General features: G+C 39.9%; 1 protein-coding gene across 1 annotated transcript in view; it reads right to left on the minus strand.

Moving 5' to 3' along the window:
- The window catches only part of LOC126162686 (peroxisome assembly factor 2), a 132414-nt gene that overhangs the window by 76788 nt on the left and 37426 nt on the right, over positions 1-18200 (minus strand). Inside the window, exons 4-5 of the mRNA XM_049919340.1 lie at positions 15591-15694; positions 12377-12541 (exon numbers count right to left, since the gene is read on the minus strand). Coding sequence (XP_049775297.1) covers positions 12377-12541; positions 15591-15694 — 269 coding nt within the window. The remainder of the gene's footprint in view (positions 1-12376; positions 12542-15590; positions 15695-18200) is intronic.

The raw sequence follows: 18200 nt of genomic DNA on the forward strand, positions 1-18200 counted from the left end.
AGATTCTTGTGACACTGTACTAAATGTGTTATATACAAAATTATCTTCAACACAAACAATGGAAACCCCACTTAGGAATATTCCAGCTCGAGATGCTGGTGTTGGTGGATATGTGTGCATGAGGTGTGCTTGCTTGCGTGTATGACTGGTGTGTGTTTCTATTTTGCTGATGGAGGCTGTGGCCGAAAGCTTATGCACGTGTCTTTTAATTATGCCTGTCTCCAGCTTAACATGTCTTCTTTCCAGTAAATAACATTCCCACATCGTTGAATTATCCTGAGCTCTCAGACAACTCAATTGTAACAGAAACATATTTGATCTGCTGGGAAAAAACAGGTACAAACATTTTAACTCAGTAAATAAAAGCGTTAGGAACCAGTGAGTGCAAAGCTGTTATAGCATTATTGATCAATAGTGTTAGAGAAAAATTCAGGAAAGGTGTTTCTGCTTAATGGGGGAGGGGGGGGGGGGGGGCGAGATAGGAGAGGAGAGGGAGAGGGGAGAGGAGAGGGAGAGGGGAGAGGGAGAGGGAGAGGGGAGAGGGAGAGGGAGAGGGAGAGAGGAGAAGAGAGTGGTGGGAGGGGTGGCTACAAATTGTAGGAGGAGACCAAATGTCAACTACAGTGAGCATGTTCAGGAGGATGTAGTTTGCCATCATTGTGCAGAAGTGAAAGATGAAGAGATTGCACTGTATAAACTAGCATAGAAAGTTGCATTAAACTAGTTTTGTGCTGAAGACCAAAGCAACAAATATTGTTCTACTGAGCTGTGAACAATTTGCTTGAAGCTCCAATAACACACACACACACACACACACACACACACACACTCTGCACACATAGATTACTACAGCTGATATTTGACTATGAGCCATTAAATCTCTAGTAACCTGCTGTCACAGTTTCATGTTATTTCTAATACTTTTATACTGGAAGGAAAGGTATAGTTAATTATGAATGAAAAGAACAGAAATTGAGACACCAGCATTTAACATGATGAGGAAAGATTTCAACTAATTTCAATATGCAAAGTCAATATTATTGCAGCTAACTACTAGGGCACAAGGAAGGAGACTCCTTAAATACTGCTTTTGAAACTGTGTGCACTCTGGACAATATCAACTTCTGTCAGTGGAAAATTGTTCTACAACCAAACAAAGATAGGAACAATATGAATGGCAAAAAATAAAAGAAATGGTCCTTCTCAGAACCAACTGACTATTCACAGTATAAATACAGAGGGTATCCTAAAAACTAAGGAAGACATTTTTTAACATATATGCACATAGAATTGTTGCGATGTGTTATGCATTCAGGAAATACACAAAAATGTAAACTCTATTAAACTATTAATGCTTCATATAGGTTTGGTGGAAGGCTTATTCTACCCCAAGTACGGAAGAGCATTATATGCAAAATATGGGATTATGCCATCTCAGATGACACTGCAACATTGAAGCAAGATACTGAAATAATAACTACAAAATGTGCCAGCTGTTCTACTGCATCTACATCTAAAACACCAGGAACATGTCTGGAGTTCAACACTCAAGAAAAGAGAGAGAGAGAGAGAGAGAGAGAGAGAGAGAGAGAGAGAGAGAATTAAATGTGTGCTCCCAGATTTTAATGCCACAGTACAGCTACAGCTTGGGGTTGTGAAACTACTAACACCAATGGAAATTATGTTGACCAGTTGGCTGATGTGGATAATTTAACACTGATTCTTTATGCTTAACTACCCCACTCCTTTAACAGTAGTGACAATACATGATAAGGATAGATTGCTACTCACCATACAGCGGAGATACTGAGTCGCAGATAGACACAACAAAAATACTGTCAAACAAGTAAGTTTTCAGCCAAAAAGACCTTCATCAGAATTAAATCACTCCCTTGTGCTCTCTCTCTCTCTCTCTCTCTCTCTCTCTCTCTCTCTCTCTCTCACACACACACACACACACACACACACACACACACACACACCACGGAAATGCAGCTCACACACACATATGACCACAGTTTCTGGATGCCGAGGCCAGACTGTGAGCAGCAGCACATAATGGGAGAAGCAATCAGGATGATGGGGGTAAGTAGGAGGCTGGGGGGTCAGGAGGGGGCAGGATAGCAGGACAAGGTTGGGGGGGGGGGGGGGGCGGTAAAGTGCTTCTTGTGGGAGCATACCGGATGAGGTGGAGAGAAGGTAGGGCAGCTATGTGCAGTTGGGAGGTTAGACAAAGGGCTGTGGAAGGGGTGGGGACAGTGCAAAAGGAGAGAAGCAAAAAGATTGTGAGTGCATTGGTGGAATAGAGGGCCGTGTAGTCCTAGGGTAGGAACAAGGAAGGGGACAGGTAGGTGTAGGACAATGACTAACAAAGGTTGAGGCCAGAAGGGCTGTGGAAACATAGGACATAATGCAGGGAGAGTTCCCACCTGTGCAGTTCAGAAAAGCTGGTGTTGTTAGGAAGGATCGAGATGGAACAGGCTGTGAAACAGTCATTAAAATGAAGAACATTGTGTTTGGCAGCTTGCTCAGCAGCTGTGTGGTCCAGCCATTTCTTGGCCACAGTTTGTCAGTGGCGTTTCATGCAGACAGACAGTTCATTGGATGTCATGTCCATGTAGAACACAGCACAGTGGTTGCAGCTTAGCTTGTAGGTCACATGACAGGTTTCACAGGTATCCCTGCCTCTGATGAGATAGGTGATGCTCCTGACTGGACTGGAGTAGGTAGTGGTGGGAGGATGTATGGGACAGATCTTGCATCTAGGTCTATTACAGGGGTATAAGACATGAGGTAAGAGGTTGGGAGCAGGGGTAGCGTAGGGTTGGACAAGGATATTGTGCAGGTTCGGTGGATGGTAAAAATAGCATGGCAGGAGGGATGGGAAGGATAGTGGGTAGGGCATTGCTCGTTTCAAGGCATGACAAGAGGTAGTAGAAACCCTGTCGGATAATGTGGTTCAGTTGCCGCAGTCCTGGGTGGTACTGAGTCACAAGGGGAATACTCCTCTGTGGTCAGGTGGTGGGACTTTAGGATGTGGGGACTGACTGGAGAGATAAGGCATGGGAGATTTGTTTCTATGGAAGGTTGGGAGGGTAATTACGGTCTGTGAATGTCTCAGTGAGACCATTAGTGCTTTTCGAGAGGAACTGCTTGACCCTACAGCTGCAATGACCATGAGTGCCTGTGCTGTATGGAAGGGACTTCTTGGCATGGAATGGGTGGAAGCTGTCGAAGTGGAGGTTTTGCTGATGCTTGGTAGATCTGATATGAATGGAGATTCTGATGCAGCCATCTCTGAGGTGAAGGTCAACATTGAGGAAGGTGACTTGTTGGGTTGGTGAAGCGAATGGTGAAGAAGGTATTGAGATTTGGAGGAATGTGGATAGGGCGTCTTCACCCTCGATCCAGATCACGAAGATGAATCTGACCCAGGTGAGGTGTTTGGGATTATGGATGGTTAAAAAGGATTCCTCTAGATGGTCCATAAATAGGTTGGCATAGGATGGTGTCATGCGGGTAAACATTGCCATACCCCCCCCCCCCCCTTTTTTTTTTTTTTTTTTTTTGCAACGGATGCCTTAAAAGGAGAAGTAATTGTGGGTGAGGATACAACTGGTTGTGGAAAACTAGAAAGGTGTCAGGAAAGGCTGTGGGCACCAGGGACGTTCGTGTAAAGGGAGGTGGCATCAACAGTGACATGCGGGGCTCCATGTGGTAAAGGAACAGGAACTGTAGAGAGACAGAGGAGGAAATGATTGGTATCTTTTATATAGCAGGGTGCCATGAGTTGCAAGTAATAGGCTGAAGGTGTTGGTCTACGACAGCAGAGATTCTCTCAGTTGAGGCACAGTAACCGGCCACAATGGGGTGTCCTGGATGATTTGGTTTATGGGCTTTAGGAAGCACATAGGAGGTGGAGTACAGAGAGTGGTAGGGGTGAAGAGAGATAAAGAATCTGGGAAGATGATCTCTGTGGGCCTAAGGATTTGAGGAAAGACTGGAGACCCTGGTGGGTTTCTGGAATGGGGTCACTGTGGCAGAGTTTGTAGGTGGATGAATCTGACAGCTGGTGAAGTCCTTCTGCCAGGTAGGGCTTGTGATTCAAAGCAAAAGTGGTGGAGCTTTGTCAGCAGATAGGATTATAAGGTCGGGATCTCTTTTTAGGTGGTGGATTGCAGTTCTTTCTGAGGGTGTAAAGTTAGCTTGCATGTAGAAGGATTTGGGAAATGATGGTGAAGCAAGGATTAATGTTAAGAAGTTCTGGAAAGTTAACAGGGGGTGGTTTGGCGGCAGTGGGGTGGCTCACAGTTGAATCAAGGAGTGAACTGAGTCAGGAAGGGTTCAACATTGGTTGAGTCTGATTTGTAAGCTTGGTGGTGAAAAAGTGTTTCCACCATAGGGACAGGGAGAAGGAAAGAAGGTCTTTAACAAGCCCTGCGTGACTGAATTTAGGAGTGGGGCAAAAGGTGATGCCTTTGCAAATGACTGACACTTCTATGAGGCTAAGGCTTTTGGAGGAAAGGTTCAAAATAGTTCAAATGGCTCTAAGCACTATGGGACTTAACATCTTAGGTCATCAGTCCCCTAGAACTTAGAACTACTTAAACCAAACTAACCTAAGGACATCACACACATCCACGCCTGAGGCAGGATTCAAACCTACAACCATAGCAGTCGCGCGGTTCTGGACTGAAGCGCCTAGAATCGCTCAGCCACTGCGGCCGGTGAGGAAAGGTTCATGACTACGTTTTGGTCTGTTTAGAGTCTGGATTTAGTATGGTGGTGGGAAGCAGTGTTTGAGGGCGTGGTAAAAGTAGTAGGTCCACGAAGCAAGGTTTGTCAGCTATGGGGAGTTGTGGTGGAGGTTTGCAAGTTGTTTTAGAGGTGATGGATAGTTGTCCAAGGTGGGAGTAGGAAGTGAACAGATTGGAGAGTTTTTCTGAGGTGGTGTTGGGCATGCTGCTCTAATACCTGGAGGGCAAGAGTTTCAGTGTGTGATATGGGATCCAGGAATTTGCGATCGCATCACAGGAGAATTTTATGGATGGAGAGTAGATATTGCAAGGTGGTTTGGATCTGATTGACATGGTATTGCAGGACTATGTTGGTGATGGTTGCAGACTGGTGAAACATAAACAGATGGAGTTCAATGTGGAAAGAGGGGTTGTAGCTGAAGATGGATAATTTGATGGTACCACCATACAGAAGGATTTCAAACTTACAAACTTCTTCCTAGTCGCAATGACCAATTGCATAGTGGCAACACTGCCATAACATAAAGGATGTGTACCAGGTACCACGCCCGCTGTCTGTAGCTGACAGCAGAAGGTCAGTAGAAGTTGTGCTGTTAGATTAGATTAGATTAGATTAGATTAATACTAGTTCCATGGATCATGAATACGATATTTCGTAATGATGTGGAACGAGTCAAATTTTCCAATACATGACATAATTAAGTTAATTTAACAACATACTTAAGTTAATATAACAACTCTTTCATTTTTTGTGTTTTTTATTTTTATTTTTTTAATATATTTTTTTAAATTTATATCTAAAAATTCCTCTATGGAGTAGAAGGAGTTGTCATTCAGAAATTCTTTTAATTTCTTCTTAAATACTTGTTGGTTATCTGTCAGACTTTTGATACTATTTGGTAAGTGACCAAAGACTTTAGTGCCAGTATAATTCACCCCTTTCTGTGCCAAAGTTAGATTTAATCTTGAATAGTGAAGATCATCCTTTGTCCTAGTATTGTAGTTATGCACACTGCTATTACTTTTGAATTGGGTTTGGTTGTTAATAACAAATTTCATAAGAGAGTATATATACTGAGAAGCTACTGTGAATATCCCTAGGTCCTTAAATAAATGTCTGCAGGATGATCTTGGGTGGACTCCAGCTATTATTCTGATTACACGCTTTTGTGCAATAAATACTTTATTCCTCAGTGATGAACTACTCCAAAATATGATGCCATATGAAAGCAACGAGTGAAAATAGGCGTAGTAAGCTAACTTACTAAGATGTTTATCACCAAAATTTGCAATGACCCTTACTGCATAAGTAGCTGAACTCAAACGTTTCAGCAGATCATCAATGTGTTTCTTCCAATTTAATCTCTCATCAATGGACACACCTAAAAATTTGGAATATTCTACCTTAGCTATATGCTTCTGATTAAGGTCTATATTTATTAATGGCGTCATACCATTCACTGTACAGAACTGTATGTACTGTGTCTTATCAAAATTCAGTGAGAGTCCGTTTACAAGGAACCACTTAGTAATTTTCTGAAAGACAGTATTGACAATTTCATCAGTTAATTCTTGTTTGTCAGGTGTGATTACTATTCTTGTATCATCAGCAAAGAGAACTAACTTTGCCTCTTCATGAATATAGAATGGCAAGTCATTAATATATATTAAGAACAACAAAGGACCCAAGACTGACCCTTGTGGAACCCCATTCTTGATAGTTCCCCAGTTTGAGGAATGTGCTGATCTTTGCATATTATGAGAACTACTTATTTCAACTTTCTGCACTCTTCCAGTTAGGTACAAATTAAACCATTTGTGCACTGTCCCACTCATGCCACAATACTTGAGCTTGTCTAGCAGAATTTCATGATTTACACAATCAAAAGCCTTTGAGAGATCACAAAAAATCCCAATGGGTGGTGTTCGGTTATTCAGATCATTCAAAATTTGATTGGTGAAAGCATATATGGCATTTTCTATTGAAAAAATCTTTCTGGAAACCAAACTGACATTTTGTGAGTACTTCATTGTTACAGATATGTGAAGCTACTCTTGAATACATTACTTTCTCAAAAAATTTTGGATAAAGCTGATAGAAGGGAGATTGGACGGTAATTGTTGACATCAGATCTATCCCCCTTTTTATGCAAAGGTATAACAATAGCATATTTCAGTCTATCAGGGAAAATGCCCTGTTCCAGAGAGCTATTACACAGGTGGCTGAGAATCTTACTTATCTGTTGAGAACAAGCTTTTAGTATTTTGCTGGAAATGCCACCAATTCCATGTGAGTTTTTGCTTTAAAGCAAATTTATTATTTTCCTAATTTCAGAGGGAGAAGTGGGTGAGATTTCAATTGTATCAAATTGCATAGGTATGGCCTCTTCCATTAACAGCCTAGCATCTTCTAATGAACACCTGGATCCTACTATATCCACAATATTTAGAAATTGATTATTAAAAATATTTTCAACTTCTTACTTTTTGTTCGTAAAGTTTTCATTCAATTTGATGGTAATACTGTCTTCCTGTGCTCTTGGTTGACCTGTTTCTCTTTTAATAATATTACAAATTGTTTTAATTTTATTATCAGAGTTGCTGATTTCAGACATGATACACATACTTCTGGATTTTTTAATAACTTTTCTTAATATAACACAGTAGTTTTTATAATGTTTGATAGTTTCTGGGTCACTACTCTTTCTTGCTGTCAGATACATTTCCCTTTTCCGGTTACAAGATATTTTTATACCCTTAGTAAGCCATGGTTTGTTACGAGGTTTCTTACGAGTATATTTAACTATTTTCTTGGGGAAGCAGTTTTCAAATGCATTTACAAAAATGTCATGAAATAAATTATATTTTAAATTGGCATCAGGTTCACAGTACACCTCATCCCAGTCTAACTGCTGTAGGCTTTCCCTGAAATTTGCAATTGTTAAATCGTTGACTGAACGTACTACTTTGGAGGACTGTTTAGTATTGCTGAATGGAGCTATGTCATATATTGTAACTAGCTGTGCACCATGATCAGAAAGACCATTCTCAACAGGCTGAGCATTTATCTGGTTAAACTTATCTTGGTCTATAAAGAAGTTATCTATCAGTGAGCTGCTATCCTTTACCATCCGAGTAGGAAAATCAATAACGGGTGTCAAATTGAAAGAACCGAGTAATACTTCAAGGTCATTTTTCCTATTACCCTCTTTCATAGAATCTACATTGAAGTCCCCACAAATAATAATTTGCTTCCCCCTGTCTGACAGATAGCACAACAAGGAGTCCAAATTTTTCAGAAATAGATGAAAATTTCCTGATGGGGACCTATATACAGTTACAATTATAAATGTGCCTTTATTTAATTTAAGCTCACAGGCACATGCTTCTATATGTTTCTCTACACAAAACTTTTTTGTTTCTATACTTTTTGCACAATGATAACTTTTGACATATATGGCAACTCCTCCTTTCTCCATATTTTCTCTCATTACATGTGGAGAGAGCTTATATCCACTTACATTTACCTTATCCATATCAGTAACAATGTGATGCTCAGACAGGCATAGTATATCTATTTCATCCTCAGCTTCTAAATCTTCTAAACAAACCAGAAGCTCATCTATTTTATTCTTTAAACTCCCGATATTTTGATGAAATATACTTACATTATTTTTAATTATACTTTTATGAGAACCTTTCCTTATTCTAACATTTGCAGTACTCTCCTGTCTGAGTTTCTCATTGTGCTTGGGCCTAGTTGCTATACCAGTGGTCACATGGCGTTCAGAGAGGCAGATTATGTCAACTGGGTTGGGTGACTTTAATTCATCAATGCAATTACCTAGGACTGAGATACAACTTGGTGGAGATAAAATTTCTGGTGATTGGTGAAAATTAATAATTGACAGCTGTGATTGGTGATCCAATGCGCTAGAATTGTGCTGTTTTTCTTTCCTAAACTGAAGATTTGTTTCAATCCTGACCTCTCGTAGAACTTGACATCTTTCTGTCTTACCTATCCTAAAAAAGGTGCTGCTCCAACACCTGTAACCACTGGTATTTTACCATTCATGGCAGTGCCTCCCCCCCTTAAATTTCCTGCTATTACCCCAGCCAGTTTCCCCTTCCCGTTCCTGTTGAGATGTAGGCCATGTCTGGTATAGTCCCACCTACTGAGAGAATCAACAGGAACCACACCAATATGAGCCCCTGCACCCGAACCAAGCAGCCGTTCCAACTCCAAATTAACTCTCCCAACAGAAGAGTTCAAATGAGGCCGGTCATGGCGTCTCAGGACAGATACAAACTCAACATTGGTGAGTCTCGATGCCGACGCAATCTTTACCAGGTCACACTCTATACTGTACCCAGGATCTCTGTCGATGCTGTCCCCTGGCCCTCCCACAATAACCACGGTGTCTTCCCTGGTAAATCCTTTACAGAGTGAACCTAAATCCTCTGTCACCTGATCCAGACTAGCACTTGGTTTGAAAAAATTTGTGACCTGGTATTCTGGTCCTAATTCCTCCTGCAGAAGTTGGCCTACACCTCTGGCATGAGAACTACCTAACAACAAAACTTTCTTCCTTTTCGATGGCTTTCCTACTTTCTTTTTTCAATTTCCTATTGAAAGTTTGTTGTGTCCTGTCTACACCTACCTCTGCTTGAGGCTCATCAGTTTCTAACTGAAGCAACAGGTCAAACTTATTTTTGACATTCACCACAAAACTGTCAGACTTAGTTCTAGGCCTGTTCCTTCTACTACCTGTTGCCACTTCCCACCTCTCTTTGCCCTTCTCCCTCCTTAACCTGTCCAGATCTTCCCTAGCCTGATCTAGCTCAGCCTGAAGGGCAGCAATTTTCCCCTCCTGTTCCACTATCTTCCTATCTCTGCTGCAAATCCTACATAACCACTGATGAGCCTGATCCACTTTCCCGACACCCACGCCACTGCAGTCCCCCCAGTGAAAAAAACTACTGCATCCATCACACCAAATCCCGGAACTAACAATTCTACAGCAAGTCAGGCACTTCTCACTCATGGCAAAAATAATACGTTAGCTAGAATAAATCAATTAAATTACCGAAAATCAAAAAAGACGTTACAAGAATTAAGCCTATTCACAAATGTATATAAGCAAGTTTCTGATTTAAAATTCCGCTGTTTTTCTGAGATCTGTATTAAAACAATGAAGGTATACGCTATTTATTTTATATTTCACTCGATGGAATGAAAAAAAGGACAATTAAACGAGATACTTTAACTTTGATTCTCCAAAAATGTTACGAGAATTAGGCCTATAAACAATTGTATATAAGATAAACAATTGTATATAAGAGCACTGACAGCTGTGTTTGAGTTAGCTGCTGTAGGTTCTGTCAAAGTGTGGGAGGCTAGTTCAAGTGCCCTAACAGTATGTTTAGCAAACACCAATGTGTGTGGATCAAGACTGAAGTGACTCTTGATTGCAGTGCACAACAATGTTCCCTTGTGCCACTTCATCCCATCATCCTTCATGACAATGCAGGATGCCACACTGTGAACCCCATGCAGGAGCTCCTGCATATGTGCAGGTGGAAGATACTGGAACATCCACCATATTCACCTGATACAAGTCCATGCAATTATGACCTGTTCGCCAAAATGAAGTAATCTCTTTGTAGAATGCTCTACAACACAAGAGAAGACATCATCCACGGCAGAAAGCAGTTCTTGCAAGGCATCGACATAGGTTGATGTCCTGATGATGTACAATGCCTTCAGTCTCTGTGGGGTAAGGTGGTCGAGATACAGAGTAATCATACTGAGGGCATGTAATATGGTGAATGTCTGTCAATAAAGTCAGGTAGCATTTCTACTACTTTTTATCTAATCTATGTACATCCTCACCCACAATTACTTCTCCTCTGAAGGCATCACCTACAAACAATTCCGGCGTATGGCATGGGCACTCGCATAGCACCACCCTATGATAACCTAGTCATGGGCTATCCAGAGGAATCCTTTCTGACCACTCAGAATCCCAACCCCCTCACCTGGTTCTTCAGACTCACTGATGACATCTTTGTGATCTGAATCAAGGGTGAGGACACCCTATCCACATTCCTCCAGAGCCTCAACACCTTCTCCCCCACTCCCTTCACCTGATTCTCCTCAATCCAACAAGTCACCTTCCTCAATGTTGATCTCCACCTCAAAGATTGCTATGTCAGTACCTCCATCCATATCAAACCTACCAACCACCAGCAATACCTCCACTTCGACAGCTGCCACCCGTTCTATAACACGAAGTCCCTTATACAGCATGGCCACCCATGGCCGTTGCATCCGTAGGGACGAGCAGTCCTCCTCAAAAAATACTGAGGGTCTCACTCAGGCCCTCAAAGACTGTAATTACCCTCCCAACCTTGTATAGAAACAGATCTCCTGTGCCTTGTCTCTCCAGTCACCCCCACCCCCTCCTCCCCCCACATCCTAAGGTCCAACTGTTTGGCAACAGAGGAGCATTCCTCTTGTGACTCAATACCACCCAAGACTGGAGCAACTGAATCACATTCTCTGCCAGGGTTTCTACTACTTCTCGTCATGCCTTGAAATGAAAAATGTCCTACTCACTATCCTTCCCACCCCTCCTGCAGTGGTATTCCACCACCCTTCAATCCACACAATATCTTCAACCATTACGACACAACTGCTGGTCCCATCTGCTTGCCTCATATCTTATATTCCTGTAATAGGCCTAGATGCAAGGCCTGCCCCATACATCCTCCCATCACAACCTACTCCAGTCCAGTCACAAGCATCACCTATCCCATCAGAGGCAGGGCTACCTGTCAGTGATCTACAAGCTAAGCTGTAACTACTGTGCTACGTTCCATGTAGTCATGACAACCAGCAAGCTATATATCTCCATGAATGGCCACCGATAAACTGTGGCCAAGAAACAGCTGAACCATGCAGTTACTGAGCACACTGCCCAACACAATGTTCTTCATTTCAATGACTGCTCCATGGCATGTGCAATCTTGATGCCTCCTAACAACACCAGCTTTTCTGAATTGGCACAGGTGAGAACTTTCCTCGCAGTATAGCCTATGTTCCCATAACCCTCCTGGCCTCAAGCCTCCTGAATGGTATTCACCGTAAGAAACTGATCCAACAGACATTTAACTTGAATGAGAAACTTAAGAGTACCCTCAACGCATTAACAACAGGTGTTGCACCAGTAAAGACAAACCTGTCAATCTTGGGGCTACAAGATAACAGTGATATTTTCTGTGAATGTGGTAGTGTGCAGTATACAGAACACACATTAGATTATCCTCTCAGTCCTTATGAAAGCACCCTCAAAGACCTATGGCTGGGAACCAATGCAGCTATTGACATTGCCCAATACTGGGCTGAAAACTTTGGAAGAGATGACAAGGATCGGAGAGCATGCCTGAAAGCTCGCCCAGACATGAAAAAATAAAGTAAACTAACTGCCATATTTCAATATATTTTTGAAACACTATGTTACACCCACAATTTCTCTATTCTGTGTAATGTATTTTATATCCATTCACTAAGCACAAAAGTAGAAAATGATAGGAACAAAGAGACTCTGCGTGTTCACCTGATCTTCGAAGTCCAGAGGCCACAAGCTCTGGATGTTTGAGAGGCATCATCACTGTGCGGAATATTTCTTCTTTCAGCTTTGACAGACCACCAATATCATCCCATGAGACAACTGGGATTTTTGGTGCACCAATAACATCAGCATATGTGCTGTGCATAATATCTAGAAAACAAAGAATGGACATTAGTCTTTCATAATCCACAAAAAATACACTTGAGTAAAGAATAATGTTTATAATCAAAGCTTTAGAACATAAACTACATCAATACAAATGCTTCTCATTACTGGTTGAACTATTTCAAGTTACAAAATTTTCAGTAAATAGAAGTGTGTAATAATCAACAGTAAATTATTTTTTTAAGCTGCACAGCATTGTTAAAGTAAAACTACAAGTAATGCTTTCACAAGCACTCACATAATGTTGCAATTACATATTTTTAAAATCTATGATGACACTTCTCATAAAAAACAATATAAACATACATTTATACTGTAGATGTAGTAAAATCTACTCAGCAAGTGGCCTCAGATGGAAACACAAAGAAAGATGTAAAATTGCTACCTTTTAGAAACAAGGACCTTTATTGAGGCATAAGAGTGGGAAAAGTCTGAAGGAAAGAGACTGTTGCAACTTTGAATAAGGAAATGTTCCATGGAAATTTCCCCAGCATCACAGGTAAAGGGAGATTTAATAAAACGAATGAGAGGCACTAGAGGGATTTGAAAACCTGAGAAGAGTCTTAGTAGACAACTTGGGGATGAGTGGGCAAATGTATAAAAAAGCTAAAATAAGGAGTGAGAAAAGTAACTGCAAGATAGATTTTAGAGAAAAAGGGGGGGGGGGGGGGGGGATAAATTAAATGAAAAGGGAAGGGAGTCACAAGAAATAACACAAGAAAAAAGAACAAGGCCAGAAAAATTGTTGGAAATTATGGCCAAATAGGAGGCAACAAACCAGCTATGGACCAAGCTCCCACTGAAGAACTTGATAAGAACTAGTATCAGAGCAGAGACTCTAGATGGAAAGTGAGGTAAAAAGTCACCTGGAAAGTGTGCTAAAATGTCACCACGATCACAACTTTTTTGCTGCACAGTTGCAATTGCATGCATACTATAGCTACCAAGGGAAACTTTCTTTGGAAGATGGACATTCATCAGGCCTTGTCACACTGGTAATGCAACCATTCTTTTTCGTCTTCTACTTTTTTTAATCTGAGCATGTGTAAAATTCGCTGTAGTCAAATAGTGAACCAGCAGGCTGTGTTTCAAGTGGAGGTAAGTAGAATCTGAAGTATGATATTACAAAGAATTTAAGTGAAATAAATATCTATGATGGGGAAGAAGCAGAAATATGATAAGAGTAAGAACATTAATGAGAGTATTTCGAAGAAAAGATGTGACTAAGCAGTGCAGTTAGGCATTTTTCACATTATCAAACATTACCAAAGATGAAAGAAGTGATAAATGAGAAATTAAAATCCTTGGACTGAATGGGAGGAAACTTTTCCGTTGTCCCCAAATCTCCTTTGATCCAATTTCCTTGTGTTGTGGTTCTAATTCCTCTGACCACACTTTCCAGGTGACATTTTATCACATTTTCTACCTAGAGTCTCTGCTCTGATACTAGTTCTTCTCAAGTTCACCAGTAGGAGCTTGTTTGTTGCCTACTGCTTGGCCTAAATTTCTAATAATTTTTCTGGTCTTCTTCTTCTTTTTTCTTGTACTATTTCTTGAAATTGTCTTCCCTTTTCACTTCATTTATTTCCCCCTCCCTAAAATCTATCTTGCAGTTACTCTTCTTGCTTCTTGTTTTAGCTTGTTTATGCATATGTCCACTCATTCTTGAGTTGTCTACTAGACACTCTTTATCTTCTAAGTTCTCAGGTTTTCAAACACATCTAGTGCCTCCGTTATACAGAAGGTCTCTCTATAAGTCAGTTCAAAAGTCAAAAGAAAGCTTGTGATTCATATCAACATTTGGTTTGATGGCATTGATACCATTAGGTGGTATGGGAGAGCATTAGGTATCTTAGACATCATTTCAGGACATGATTTCAAAAGACCATTAAAAAAGTTAACAAATGCATTCTAGACCATTACAGTAAATGGTTACATGAAGAGTATTGCTTGGTTACTTCTTAGAAGGATCAACAGAACTAGAGTTGGCACGGGTGGTCTGGTAAACCTGTGTACATGACTCGTATGATAATTAGGGGTAGTGAAAGTGCATTTCTGTAGGGAAGCTGTTTGGCTTTACATGTACTGACATGTATAGCTGGACTTCAGTGAGACTGTTACCAACATAAAGAAAAGTGGTACGAGATTTAGAAAAGCCCACATGAAATGTAACTGTGCTATGAGATTTAAAGAAATCCAACAGTTCAGTCCCAGTATATGGTAAAATCCACTGTTATAAACCTGCACAAGAGGCTGAAGTTCCATTGTTACAGTTAAAATTTATAACGTCCTTGTCTAATCTCATGCATCATTCCTTTATGTTGACTTTTGACTCACTGAAGACCAGCTACATGGCACTGTAGACACAAAGCCAAACAACAAATATTTGTACTTAAAACTTTAACAGTTGTATTTTTTCTTTGTGAAACACGATCTGTTTAGATGACTACTTACAGAAATAACCCTCCAGTGTCACCTCAACCTCCACTATCTTAATAGCCTAGTTCATAAAAAGATTTTCCCAAGTCATCCCAGACATTTCTGGTGCCACAGATTCTTCCAAAAACTAACAAAGTAGTCTACTTCCTACTACCTTTCATTACTGTGGTGTAAAATGCATTAAAGAATATCCTCAGCAGGGTTATGAGTTTTTGATCATGCCCTGATATCTATATTAATTCCCCTTCACAAAACTAAGTATGTTCAAGCAATGAAGAATGTTTTAGCAGGTCAAGGAGATACAAATAATTAATTTAAGGTAGTACTAAATCATTTTAAACAAATGTAATGATATGTGTGTTTCCATTTGGATCAGTTTGTGTGGTGCCAACTGGGTGCAAAGCTGGATTTTTTTGTGCTGAAATGTATACAGCATATCAACAAATAATTAAAATTTTTGAGAGATTCAAAAATCATGGAGGATCAGGTTTTAAAGCTGGATACATGGAATGACCAACCATGGACTGCAACCTAGTGTCAGTTAACTGGTACTTAGTGACACCACAATACTAGAATTTCTAAGCTGAGATTATACCTAAAGCTACCTCAAAATCTTCCTTCTTCAATTCTCTGCCACGATTCTCATAATCTTCTATAACAAGCGTATTGCCAAATTCCTTCAATTGTTTGTAGTGGTTTCTGTAAAATAAGAGTGACAATTTTTTAAATTCATTTGAAGTAATCACAGAATACTATAGCTCTTACCATGTACACAAATATTTCTATTGTCAAAAGGTTAAGCACACTAATCTTCCCTTAAGACTGGAAGAGAGAAACAGATGCTACTTTTCAAATCAAAACCTCACAGCAATATTTCCCACAGTTTATCAATACATAAAATAATAATTAATCCAGCCAAGATAGCTACAGTTTTACATAGTGGATGCTGTTATAATTTGGGCTGTCACCTGACACAACATCTAAATTTTCCTGGAAGTGCTAAGGGTAATGAGAATGATTTCTAAACCTGAATCACTGTTACTGCACTCAGAGACTAACGTAGATGTAGGACTCCTAGCACGTTGATTATACGTGTACTAGGAAGCAAGTTAATTATATCTACACAATGTATATGAATGAGTTTATTTGTTGGTCAAAACAAAATCAGTCAGGAATGTCTCTAAGAAGATGTGAGAAGAAATAATGTTTACTAAGAGAAACAGTTTTTAAAAAATAATAAAATGAGCTCAAAACAGGAATTTACTTGGGTGAGTATGATATTTAATTAAAAAATGTACATGACACAGTAACTAAAAATACGCAGAATCTTGAACAACTATTTAAATATTTATTTAACTGTTTATGATTATAATAGAGGGAAACATTCCACGTGGGAAAAATATATCTAAAAACAAAGATGGTGTGACTTACCAAACGAAAGTGCTGGCAGGTCGATAGACACACATATTGTTTAAGAGAAAAAAACAAAAACATATTCAATGATGAAAACAATGGCATCCCGGAAGTAATACCAGTTGAGGCACACAAAGCCACTGACTGAATGAAGATGGGAAAACACCTGAAGTTGACAGCATTTCACTTCTTCTTCTTCTACTTGTGTCTTTGACCCTAATCAGCACAGGTCAGCATGGTTATTAATGGATTTGGCTTGGTTAATTTAACGGGCAGCCAGGTGCCATTCCTGTTGCACAGACAGTGTCACAAATGCATATAGCTGACATTAAGGTTGAATCAACATGGTTGGCTAATCTAATGGATGCAATTATTTATACACATATTTATTAGACATGAAATCTTATACACTTTATCAGTATTTAGTTTTCTTGTATATAATGTGTAGTATTTTCATACAAAGTCTATGGCATGGTACCATGTAATTTGTAATGTGTCCAATTTCATACTGACTGGAAAAGACTTTGCCCGTAGAAAGTGGGGATTTTGTTTTTGAGAAGATGAGCTTCAAATAGTTATTAAATTTATCATTCCAAATTATCGTTTTCGTTGTCTAAAAGCTTTCTGTACGTAAGTGTTCTCCACACCCAGAAAATTATACTATACTAAACAGAATGAAACCAAATTGGCACATTATACAGTATTTTTACAGTCATATCACTAATGCTATTCAGTATATTCATCATATAAATGAGACTGTTTAGTCAACTCAGTACACTTCCTGTTTCTTTACTTCACAATATATTTTTATTCATTAGTACAAGGAATTCTTTTGTCTACATAGTTCATATTTCAGTTATACATTGTATGATTTATTTGGTGACGAAATGAACCCTTTCTGCTTTAGCAAAATTTAATTGCAAGTCATTATTTTTAAACCATGTTTTAGTCCCTCCCCCAGCTGTTTTCCAAATGTGACTGACAACTATACACTATTTCTACAGCAGATGGTCCTCGGCTGAACCTTTGGGAAACTGTAACTATAGGTCTTTCCAAACAAAGAGCAATTTCTTTTCATTGTTCTGTAAAAGTACAGTGTGTCCACAATGTCTCTCTGCAGCGATGAGCCTTGCTTATCTTGCCTTGTGGGGCAAAGAAGGGTGGCACCACAGTCATGTCTCGCCTGCACGTGTTCTGTGGGCCTGGAGTGGCAGGGTGGGGGTAGCAGTGTCATGTGTGTGTTTCAGTTGTTAGTTGTGTTATTGTCTGATTATTGTGTAAGCTGACTGTAGCGAGAATTTCTACTGTTTCAGAGAGTGTTTTTAGTGGAAGAGGTTCTCTGTGCAGAAGGAAACTTTACAGAGCATGTGACATGGCAATTTAGATTGTGTTTTCCTACCTAGAGGTCTCCACATCATGACACTGAATGTGATTTAACTCACAGATTCCACACAGCAGGTTCAGTTCATGATGCACCATGAACTGGCAGACCCACAATTTTAACAGAATAGAAGCTCGATGATATTTCGTACATCATGCTGCCGAGTCCAAAAAAATCAGTGAGGAGATTATTGCAAGAGGCTAAAGTCTCTCATATGACAGCAAATGAGGCCATAACCAAAGGACTTGGGATGTATCTATATAAAATTACTGCTGTGCAACAATTGCATTGTACAGACCATGTGAACAAAATGTGAATGGTTTTACCGATTTGCTAACAGGCATGGAGTTGGTGTTTTAGATAGAACCTTTATCGTTGATAAGACTTGGTTTCACCTATCTGGCTGCATTA

The sequence above is a fragment of the Schistocerca cancellata genome, chromosome 2 (assembly GCF_023864275.1).
Source record: "Schistocerca cancellata isolate TAMUIC-IGC-003103 chromosome 2, iqSchCanc2.1, whole genome shotgun sequence".
Taxonomy (NCBI): domain Eukaryota; kingdom Metazoa; phylum Arthropoda; class Insecta; order Orthoptera; family Acrididae; genus Schistocerca; species Schistocerca cancellata.